We start from the raw sequence: 12,595 nt of genomic DNA, 5'->3' as shown, positions 1-12,595 counted from the left end.
TATTAAAGCAAAACTAACAAATTGAGAAAAACGCAATTAATACATGTACGTTTCACAAAATCATCAACTCGCTATAATATATTTTCTTTTAAATATTGCGTCCATGCGAATGTATGCGTATATAATCATTCGAGATTTACTTGTATACATGTATATGTATGCTAAGCATATTGTATAATCCTATGTTTCTTTTCTAACATTCAGAAAATATTGACGACAGCAATAACGAAATACCTTGAGAGATGAATACTGGTTGTGATACAGCAAGAGTTGACCAAGATGATGAAAATTATTACATAGGTTGCAATGAATTAAATTGATTTCCCAGTGAAATAAAAACCGATAATTTCACATGTGAAAAAAAAAAAATGGTTATTTCACTCCTCTGTCGTCATTCAACAATAGGCGTTGTCAAGATATCGATAACGTCGGATCAAAACAAACTGTTAATGCGTAGATAGGAAGATAAAGGCAATACTGTATACAATTCTCGAAGGTAAAACTACTATAAACTCATGACATTATAATTCAATTCTTCACACTCTTATCTGCATAAAAGAACCCTGTTTCAATTGAAACCTTTTACGTTGGTTTAAAACAAAAAATAGAAACTTTCCGATTAAATAAATTTTCACCATACATCTGTTTAAGGATTGGTTGTCAATCTATGCTTCGGCATTAAATGGCCAGTTATAATTATACAAATTACATTTGTAATTGTGCAACACGTTGAGCGCCCACCAGCAAATAGGTTAGAAATTGTTCTATATACAGCATTTGTGGCTAGTCGCCATAAAGTAATTGCAATCCTTTTTTAACAGTTATGCTTTGCCTCAAGTTCGTGTTTCTTTTCTCTATGTGCATTTCTAGTTCTAGAACACATACAATTGAATGTTTCCTTGGAAAGTCTCAAGTATAATGAAAATATGTCTCATTCCAGGCCCCATTCACAACATGTTTCCATCAGTTGTCACTCCTTTGTCTTTGATAAATACTCCTTGGAGGAGAAATGCCATTTGACACAAACAGAAACGATAGAAACGCAGTAATCCTTCATTGCTGCTATATCCTATATACAGCATTTGTGGCTAGTAGCCATAAAGTAATTGCAACCCTTTTTTAAGGTGTAATACCACCATTGATTTTCCCCTATTAGTCTTTGTTATATTGGCACTTTTCAAAAAAATTTGCAGAATTTATCTTTGTTTCAAATAAAGAAATACTTGGCATGAGTAAAGTTTTATCCTGTCCAGTACTATAGAAAAAATTTCACATAACATTTCATTGCATATAAGAAAGTAACCATCACTGGAAGTTAACCAATCAAATTTTCCCCTTTTTTTAACCTGTGTACAAGCTTTAGTACCATGTAACCTCAAGTTTCCAAAATATTCTATAGAAAATAATGGTGCTTTGAAATACCCAAGATATATGTTTATGACCCAGAAATGTTTTACTGCAATGAAATGTAGGATCAATTACCTGCAACTGTCAAATTCAAGGGAATATTTTTTTTCGACCTATTTTCGTATGCAACCGGATGTGACATACTATGATTTGGTGGTATTACACCTTAACAGTTATGCTTTGCCTCAAGTTCGTGTTTCTTTTCTCTATGTGCATTTCTAGTTCTAGAACACATACAATTGAATGTTTCCTTGGAAAGTCTCAAATATAATGAAATTCTGTCTCATTCCAGGCCCCATTCACAACATGTTTCCATCAGTTGTCACTCCTTTGTCTTTGCTAAAAACTCCTTGGAGGAGAAATGCCATTTGACACAAACAGAAACGATAGAAACGCAGTAATCCTTCATTGCTGCTATATCCTATATACAGCATTTGTGGCTAGTAGCCATGAATTAATTGCAACCCTTTTTTAACAGTTATGCTTTGCCTCAAGTTCGTGTTTCTTTTCTCTATGTGCATTTCTAGTTCTAGAACACATAAAACTGAATGTTTCCTTGGAAAGTTTCAAGTATGTTGAAAATTTGTCTCATTCCAGGCCCCATTCACAACATGTTTCCATCAGTTGTCACTCCTTTGTCTTTGCTAAAAACTCCTTGGAGGAGAAATGCCATTTGACACAAACAGAAACGATAGAAACGCAGTAATCCTTCATTGCTGCTATATCCTAAATATCTCGATCCTTCTTCGTCGTCTGTAAACACGCTGTTGCAGCCTACGTTTTGTATTGCGTTATCAAGACATCTGTGTTATTTTTATTAAAGTACTGCAAATCATCAGAATAGCTTTCATAAATTCCAGAAAAATTATCCGAAAAATTTGAATTTGATTTTATGTAATGAGCATTTAAATGACATATAGTTAACAAATGTGAACAAATCTCATATACAGGTAATGAAACCAGGTGTATAGATGTGAACAAATTTAATGTGAAACCTGTGCACATTACATGAAACTAATTGTTAACATGTTTACTGTACATGGCGTTTGGTGTGAACACGACCTTAATCGATACAAACAAAACCCCCAAACAACTGACCGTATTTTCAAAACATACCTTTCAGTCGATCTACAGTTTCTTCCAGTTCCCTATCTCGTCTTTGTATTTCCTCATTTTCTTCTTGAAAAAGAAAACAAATAATTCTCTATTTTTTTCTAATTTTTACCAATTACATTAATTTGTAGTAGTAATGACTTTGCTGTCTATAAATGAAAGTAACACTATGTGTTTTATGTCTTTTCATCATCTCATCAAATACATTTACATGAACGGTAAGGATTAAAGAAATGAATCTCCATTTACATGAACCAATTCAAAACAATAATATATATTTTCATAATAAGAATATTTCCTCAAAATGTATAGTATCTTATGAACGGTTACTTACTGCTAAAATGTAACATATATTGTATTCGTTTAAACCTCTAAACAATTCCTTTAACATAATTACTATTCATCATGTTAAGTGTACTGTGTTACATTTTTCTTGAATTAAGCAATGGTTTAAGGGACACTAGCAGTCAAATTCATGTTCATCGATTTGACTCAAATTCTCATAAATAATTTATAACAATGTAAAACATTTATCCAATTTATAAAAAGTCTAAAATAAACAATTTACAGGGTATAGGGTTAATAATATATATCATTGTTTCGTGTGTATTTTAGTCTAGATCCATCTAATTAATTATCGAGTTGACCTCCGAACCTCCGATGTTCATATAAGCGGTAAAACATAAATGAAGATATATATATATATATATATATATATTGTGAACTAGATTTTTCTAGGTCCGTTTAATTTCATAATATGGATTAAAAATATATGTGAATCATTGTTTTTACCTGTATATGAATGAGTTTTTGTGGATTGAATCAGTCAATCAAATTATTTACCTTTCATTGCATTTCATGGTTGACATTAATTTCCTTTAAATAACCAAACACGCACAATTCATGCGTTATCAATCTCTAGCTAAGGGGTTACATTGAAGTTCACATGAATACGGATTCAATGAGGTCGAATTATTATCTTGCAAGTGAATAATTCATCATCAATATTTCTAAGCTTATTTTGACAAATTTGAACAATACTGGCTGTTAAAAGCGAATCATTATTTCACTATTTCACTTTCATTATATATCTCGTAGCTAGTGTCCCTTTAAAGTATTTCAGCCATATCTGACGAATATGGGTTGAAATTTCCAAAGCTTTCAAAACAGGGTAAAATGGGTTCCCAATACACACAGAACTTTACACTTTTGCTGGATAACTGGTAAATGATATATATTTTTTTATAATTTTTAGTGCATCTTTATCACCATACTTACTCATAACAAGAAACACAACTGTCTGTTGTATTCTCTAAAAGGACATCTAATGTAGTTTTCACATTTTTAGCCTTTTTTATTTACAAAAATTGAACAAAATTGTTCAACCATTTGTCATAGCAACCACAAAATTTATGTGAAATTTGTGTATTTCAGTATATCCCAATAGTTTTTGCACATGTCATTTCCGCATTGTTTCGATGCTTACAGGAAATTACCCTTAGTGTTAAAGGAGATGTAGGGTCAATATGACAATAGATGTAGTTAGTTTTCTGAGTGTTTAAAAAATATAATTATGTATATGCTGATTATGCTAATACAAATTCAACACTTGAATGATGTATTGAGATTTGAAACATAATAAAACATATAAATTTAATGTTTTTAAACATTAATGGGTTACCCTTTACATGCTGTCGAGATTGTTTGTTTTATGTTTCAAAAATGTTTTGTTATTTTTTCGATAAAGAAACATATTCTAACATTAGTTAAAAATATTAATAAAAAGAAATCTCAGACATTATCTTCAAAAATCAGTAAGACTTTAATAACGTTTTAAGATATTATGGACATGTTATATAGACTTAGCCGCAAAAAATAATTTTACCACCATACGTTTAAGCGTGAATTAAAAATTCTTATTCAAAATCTGTACAATATTTTACGAAATGAATTACAGCACATCGATTTCAGTGTGTAGGTAAAGGTAGCATTTATAGTATGCTTGCATGCTAGCTGTACCATGATATTATTAGTAGTTAAGGTACTAACTTCGTTTTGGTGGATTCTATGGTTAACCAGTGAACCAATCAAAAGTAGGAACAATATATAAATATTGCGAAACCAGTTATTCAGGTTAGTAAAAACATATGATTTAAAGTTGCAGGTGTGTTTGATTTGTCTTTTTTTTTCCATCAATAACATCCAGATTGGTTACAGGCGTAATTCAATATATCAATCTGATTTAATCAATCAGCAAAACTTTCTATTATTGTTCTATATGAAAGGATCTCATTATCTTTGATAATTTGTTTTTGAGAGGGGAAGTGGGTGGACAGGGAGTGCTACAAAAACTGTAAAAGTAGACTTAGTCGGTTTATTAAACATATTTCTAAACTGTTTACATTGTCATTACTTTATTTTGGTTCAGTATACTTAACTATAGTAATTGACTGCGTTCAAAGAAAGGTATCTTAAGAATAATAATGATTTCGCGGTTGAGCTAGAAAGCAAGCAAGCTAACCTATTTATTTCACCTTTACCTACACGCGCAAGTCATTTTGAAAATGTATTTACAGCACCATGACTTCCGCGTGTAGGTAACATGTTTGTATTAACTGAGAACAGAAATGAAAACTGCATTTTTAAACGATACATAATAAACTGTTATCACAGAGATATCTCTCGCCTTTTTGTAATTTTGATTTTGCAAATGTTGAAATTAAAATAGCAATACTTAAACATGTTACATAAGACATGTAAATATTCAAAGTCAATGAATCATGACTGAGGTAGATGGCTAATCAATCTCCATGTAAATGAGATGTGCAAATGCTAAAAAAAACTTCATACCAAATACCATTGACTTATTATAAGTCGTTCCCTTTAAACAAACCTAAACACAAACATTATAGTATTAAGCACATTTTTTTCTAGAGGTTATTGATGTGTAAACCGGGGCGATTAACTCACAAATTGAATAACATTCCAAAGGACTTTTATGTTAAGTGTAACCGGAGAGCATGATTCATCTTACAAAAACATCTTTGTCTTCACCGGGACTCGAACCCGGACCTCTGTGTTACAAGGCAGCGCGTTAATCGACTGAGCTAAAGAAGTACTTCCTTAGCTCAACGCTTACGGCTGACTAAGTATCTACCACATGTTCTAAGGGAAGCAATCCCGTCACATAAGTTTATGAGTAAGAGCCCCGGTTTACACATCAATACATGTAACATCTACACACTATGTGTTTAGTCCTTATTATTCTTCGGCCAAACATTCGCAATTTTTGATTAACATTTTTTGTTTGATGGCTACTATATTTATCATCAAAAACACAAGGGCATGTCGTAACTAAGGAGAAAGCCGCCATCTTGACTTTATGAAAATTATAAATGTCCGATAAATGGAACAGAATCTAAAATGAAAGAGCACCTACCTCAAAACCTTCATTATAATTAGTAATTATCCGAACTTGACTTGTACAAGTAACGAAATAATTTATCGCTTGAAAGTTTTCATTCGTATGACGTCGTGATTTGCCATGACGTAAATCATTCGTGAAATTTCCCGGAATTTTATACGAATTTAAATTTTATACTTTTTCAAAGCTTCAATGCATTATTTCTTTTCTGTTATATATGCATTAAAATAGAAACAACTGTTATGTTTTTTGATTTTCAATTTCAATTTGCTGAAAATCACGGGATCCCTGCATGCATGAGTATTGCGCATAAATAGATCACAGTTAAGGTTATGAAAGTAGTTTCGGAAACATGGCTCATCGAAGTGTAAACCAAGGGAAAAAATGTTATGACCAATCCGTTTCAAGAATTTATAGATATGCAAATCATATAAGAATTATTAACTTGTAAACTATGTAAAAGTTTTAAAGTCACAGAACCATGAAAAGATGGTGGGGGTATACAGTTTTCATGGATACGATACTTTCAAATGCCAATAAATTTGCATACCCAATATCATTGACTTAACATTTGCAGTTCACCTTAAACTGATCTAATCACAAACTAATACTTGTAAACTAAGCAAAATTTTCAAAGTCTATAGACCATGACTGAGGGGGCGGGATCAATTATTCTCCATGGAAATGAGATATACCAATGCTTATGCAACTGCATACCAAATATCATTGACCTACCACTATTGGTTCCCCACAAACTTGCCTCATCACACACTTATACATGTAAAATAAGCAAAAGTTTCAAAGTCAATAGACTATGACTGAGGAGGTAGGACCAAATAATCTCCATGTAAATGAAATGTGCCAATGTTACTGCAACTGCATACCAAATATGATTGCCCTACCACTTTGTTCACTTTTAACAAGACCTAATCACAAACAAATACATTGTTGACCCCGCCCCAGCCGCCGACTCAGGAAACCGCAAATTATGTCTCACGTTTTGACTCCGTCAAGGCGAGACAAAAATCAAGACTGTAAAACATACCATTTAGTCGATTGACAGATTCTTCCAGTTCCCTATTTCTTGTTTTGATTTCTTCGTTTTCATCTGAAATAAACATTATAAAAACTAATATACACGTTCTATAAAAAGAATATCTTCAAAATATGTAGTCTTTTTGTAAACATTACCTTCGGTTAGCATTGTTTATGCATGTATTTGCATTTCTAATGCATGACACGTAAATGTTGGTACTGTGAACCTATTTATGTGAACCTTATGTTAAAGCTTTCTCAAATCGACTCGTTGGCGATGCGATGTAAAGTGTCAAGCTGAGTGAAATCCAGTAAATAGATTTTTTTTAACCTAACATAACACTACATAACAACAACACATTGATATAATAAAATAAATATGAAGTATAACCAACAAGAACACGCGGTATTGCTCTTATTTGGCAAGAATGTTAAAATTCCGTATTTGTTCTCGAGCCCCTCTCCTTTCGTATTCTTACCCTTGTTCGTGTTTGTGACCTTTTTCCTGTGTGACGTCACTATTATACGTACATGTACGTCACCTTTAGAATTTTCTAACGTTCGATAAGGAAGCTTGCTAAAACCCACCAACCTACCCCTACATTCGCCTTTTTTGTGGATTATCTTTCTGCTGTTGTATTTTAATGTTTTTCAGGTTTATGGAAAGTGGTGATCCAGCAGACGTGGTAAACAGATTCAGCAAAAGGAAATGAATTGTTCGGTATAAAAGGAGTTATATCATGAACTTTCGACTTCAAAAATTGTATTAGTATTGCAGTATGTGGTTATGTCCAGTTTATAAGCTTAACAGTTATTCCGATTTCACGAGTTACTAAAGGATTACTTTGGAGGATGGAACTTTTAGACGGATCGTTTTATTTGAATACTTAATACATACTTATAGAAAACAGACAGTGCAAAAAGACATGCTCGTTTTTATCACATCCTATAGTCAGTAGACGTTTAGAAGATTTAGAAAAATGAAAACTTTAAAAATAGAATTTCATATTTTATACACGTTTTAAAAACAAAGACACTTCTAATGCATTTTGATATTCATGATTGTTTTTTGTTCGTATTATTTTCAATAAAACAATTGTCGCAGTGTTCATGCAGGGGCGGGATCTGACAAGATGACCGGGGGACATGACCCTATAATTCTACGTTAGACCATATGCCAACATATTTCCTGTGGTACCACAGCGAAGTTGTGTTTTTTTTATAATTGGTCTCCTCTTTTGTACCAGAGGGGGCGGTTCATTACTGCTACCTGTTTTGAATTATTTTATTCTCCGAGTACCGGGAAAGCGTTATCAAGGTTATGGCCTAGCGTCAGTGTGGGGTCGTGCTCCTCGTTCACTCTAATTCCACTAGAGGAACTTTTGTTACTTCTGTTACCAGAATAGCACCTACTTGCGAATATTACAAATGCCGGCGGTTTGTATCGTCTTGCCAGACCTCGTTTACTGTTTTTCCTGCGGCCTATTATTATTTCACATAGTATTTCTTGAATTATTCAAATCTTGGATCAGAATGTAGATGTGGATTGATTGCCTAATTTCACATAGTATTTCTTGAATTATTCAAATCTTGAATCAGAATGTAGATGTGGATTGATTGCCTATGAGACAACTCAACTGTTTAAACAACGTGGGTGTAGACAACCAAAGGTGACCGTACAACCTTCAATAATGAGCGAAACCCATACCACTTGCGACCGAATTTATTCCACACAGTATTTCTTGAATTATTTAAATCTTTTATTAAAGAAATATAGTTTGAAAAACTATAAACATATAAAGATAAGAATGAAAATCAAAGAGGAATTCGTTACCATTTATAAACATTTGAACTCAAATACAAAAACAGAAATTATTCTAGTATCAACTGATGACAATAAATACAGCGAAATTAAACTGCAAAAATACGAAAAACAACAACATATTTTCCAAACATACTTTTCAGTCGATGTACAATTTCTACTAATTCCCTATTTCTTGCCTCTATGTCTTCATTTTGTTCTGAAATGAACAACATAACATTTAGTTTTCTACTTATTTATTTTAATTGATTATGGCTACATGCATCATGCCATATTTAATAAATATTAATCATTATAGTATTAAATATTATATTTTGTCGTTTAATAATCAAGCATTTTCTAAATATACTTCCAAATTTACCGACAGGAACCAACATAAAAAAAAAATAAGCGGTAATAGCTGTCTTTTCCTAGATTTAGATATTTCAGTTTTGCACGAGAAATTCTACAAAAAAGCTAAGACAAAAGTAACGATTTTTCGCACCAATATCAATGTTCCTTCCTTTATTATAATATATTGTTAAGTGGATATCTATAATAATAAAAAAAAACGCAATCTTGTAATCAAAAGCACCTAAATATCAAAGGCTTTATCAAGATCTTAATCAACATTTTAAGTTAACGAATTCCAAAAAATATATTTTCTTTAACTCCTTAAAACCTAACAACGAGAACAGGAAGCTCCAAATTTAAAACGGTTCAAACAAAAACGTAAACTCCATCTTATCTGTATGTCTTCAGTCTTTTCTAAAATAAACAACTAATATGCTTTGCTTTTTCTGCTTCATTTAACACCTAATTGAGAAAATTCATTAACGCTAAACGTAGCAGCCCTTTCAGTCTTCATCTGAAGAAAATGCAAGTAAAATTAATGGTAAACATTATCGAAAAGATGAACATATTTGTATATTATTTCATCGATACTCAGCCTTTGATATGTACAAAAATTGAATATCAAGAGGGAAAATATATCTTTTGTTTTTTTTTACGTTCCACCAGAACATTAATTTCATCGGAATACAGACACAACCGTGCACACGGGGAGGCTTCGCGGTATGGCAGGAACTAAATGAACAAAATGAAAATGCATTTTTTTTCTTTTCGAAATTTTGATATTGAAATACATTTTTGTTCCGTCCCAACAACAAGTACCATATACAACTTCCTCAGTGAAGAAATAATTGCAGTACATTGTCTCAAGTGACATAAATAAATGTTTCAATAGACATAGGATACACTGTAAAGCTTTAAAACATACGAAAATCTCTTAAGATAGGGTAAAAAACACAAAGTTCGCTATCTTGAACACTACAATCACTTTAACCTTATGACCTAAGTCAAGGTCATTGGTACCCAATGTCTAGGACCTTTTGTTTACGAGTTCAATCTAATTATTACTGTTTTACAGAAGCTGTTAACGGGGTATATGTCCCTTACGGGAAGGTCAAATATTTAGGGCAGAATGTCACAAAGTTGCGTCTTAATATTTAAGACTTATTTAAGTGCTATGATTTTTTTATATTAGTCCACAACAAGTTGTTGGATCAAATGTTCAATTTAAAAGTCAGCACAGAAAGAAGTTTATATAGAACATAATGCCGTTGATATAAAAATGAATGCATAGGACTGCAAAGCAGTGCGAAGTCAGGTTATACATTCTAACACAAAATATGAGAAAATATGGCAAACAAATGTTAGGGCTAACAAGGACAATGTAGTGGTAAACACACGGGACTTAAGCAAGTGGTTTACAACCATACTTGATTGATTTGATAAATCTTCAGTTGATAACCTCTTTAAATTATGTCTTCTAAAATATCAAATTTCAAAACTACTGTCTCTCGACTTTTTGAGATTATGTGACTCCATCTATTCTGCTATCAATGTGGCTCAAATTGCATGACTTATGTATTTAAAATATATGTATATGTATAAAGATTAGATTTCGAAGGAATTTATATATATGTGCTAACTCGAGGTCGCAAGCTGAATAGAAGCCGAGTTACCTGTATATGCGATATAATCGATTTGACGATTCCGAAGTTTACACTCAGTTACATGAATTGCCTATAATTACAGTTGAATGCAATCAAAGACATTTTAAATACTATCTTTTAACATAGGAAGTGTTTTATTAGACCATAGACAACGTTGTTATCAATGTTATATTCGACATGACGTTGTTATGGTTTTGTATTTGGTCTACATGTTTACATGTTAGCATCCATTAAGATTAAAGACAGTGTAAACATCGATTGTAGAGAATCATTATCCTGATACATTTCTATGATGACTTTTTTCTATAATAATGCGTCTTGTGATTGAGTAACTAATTGATATTTTGACAGCCTATACATCTTTTCGTCGCAATGAATTACGAAAGAAACATAAAAGTTAAAATGAAATAATCATGCGTAACTGAAATATCATAAACATTTCAATTTTTCTTGAACAGTGGGTTTTGCGCGCCGTTTTATACTACGTAATTGTGATACACATTTATATATAAATTCGAGTTTATTTGTGGGAAAAAATCTTTGCACTAGACTGGTTGAAACCAAACTTGTATCTTTGTCCAATTCTTTATCCATAGTGTTTTGATATATCAGTTGCTGTATCACTCCAATCCTGTCTGTTTAAAAGAAAGCATTTAAACGTTTACCGAGGTTTTTTTTTTTTTTTTTTTTTTTACAAATATGGATCAGAACATTTTTGGACTCAAGAACAACACAAGACTTAATATGTTATATACCTGTTAAGGTATAATGATATACACTTTGTGTTTTATTGATTATATAGTCAGTCAACAATTGCGACTATCTGATTGATTTAGCTGAGATCACCCCTACATTTTGTTTTTATCTATGTTGCAAATATAAAATTGTGGTAAATAACATACAAATAAATGTTTTTACTTAATCGTATGATGAGTAACTTTAAATCAGAAAGTTGTTATATGTTAAAATTGTTAAATCTACGATTGGGTTTCATATGTCTTCTGAATTTTGGGTACTCAATGCTCTTTAACTTTGTACTTGTTTGGCTTAATAACTTTTTTGATCTGAGCGTCACGGATGAGTCTTATGTACCGAAACGCGCGTCTGGCGTATTAAATTATAAGCCTGGTACCTTTGATAACTATTCTGACAGTTTGTAACGTTGCTGTGTGATAGCTTTTATAATTTCACATACCATACATATGAAAACGATGGGAGTATAGATCCTGCATCATTTAATTGGCTTGTATAGAAATTTCAAATGTTATCAACAAAACATACAATGCTTAGTAACCTCAACAATAATAACCATATCACTGAATTACTAATACAGTAATTTTTAATCGAATGGACCTTTCATTTCACCCGTGTATTTTGTCCTTCACACTATCCGGATATAAAGTTCAGTAGACTCAACTGCACTTGAAAAAAATAATTTTCGTTATCCATTCGTTCGATGTGTTTGAGCTTTTGATTTTGCCATTTGATTAGGGATCTTCCTTTTTGAATTTTCCTTGGAGTTCAGTATTTATGTAATTTTACTTTTACCAGGACTTTTCTCACTGGCATATTTCTGATTTATACGATTGTTCAACATTGTATTTGTAACGGAGTCCAAGTGATTATACCATGTATATATATATGCATTGCTTTTATAAATCTAATAAATTAAATTTAAGTTAAGTTTATTGGTTTTGACTGTCGCATACTCTGTTTGAGTTTTCACAGACAAGTGTAACGCCACCAAATCTATAAGGGTCCTTCGAAGGTCCGTATTCTCGTCAATTTTTGCTTGCT

At 31.9% G+C, this 12,595-nt stretch overlaps 1 protein-coding gene across 3 annotated transcripts in view; it reads right to left on the bottom strand.

Moving 5' to 3' along the window:
• The window catches only part of LOC127712618 (uncharacterized), a 113,350-nt gene that overhangs the window by 16,510 nt on the left and 84,245 nt on the right, over positions 1 to 12,595 (bottom strand). For all 3 annotated transcript variants that reach the window (XM_052219163.1, XM_052219164.1, XM_052219162.1), the window contains 4 exons: positions 11,365 to 11,433; positions 8,938 to 9,000; positions 6,990 to 7,052; positions 2,524 to 2,586 (listed from right to left, as the gene is read on the bottom strand). In XM_052219163.1, the coding sequence (XP_052075123.1) occupies positions 2,524 to 2,586; positions 6,990 to 7,052; positions 8,938 to 9,000; positions 11,365 to 11,433 (258 nt within the window). The remainder of the gene's footprint in view (positions 1 to 2,523; positions 2,587 to 6,989; positions 7,053 to 8,937; positions 9,001 to 11,364; positions 11,434 to 12,595) is intronic.

This window comes from Mytilus californianus, unplaced genomic scaffold, assembly GCF_021869535.1.
Source record: "Mytilus californianus isolate M0D057914Y unplaced genomic scaffold, xbMytCali1.0.p SCAF_8, whole genome shotgun sequence".
NCBI lineage: Eukaryota > Metazoa > Mollusca > Bivalvia > Mytilida > Mytilidae > Mytilus > Mytilus californianus.
This window is presented reverse-complemented; position numbering and strand designations above follow the sequence as displayed.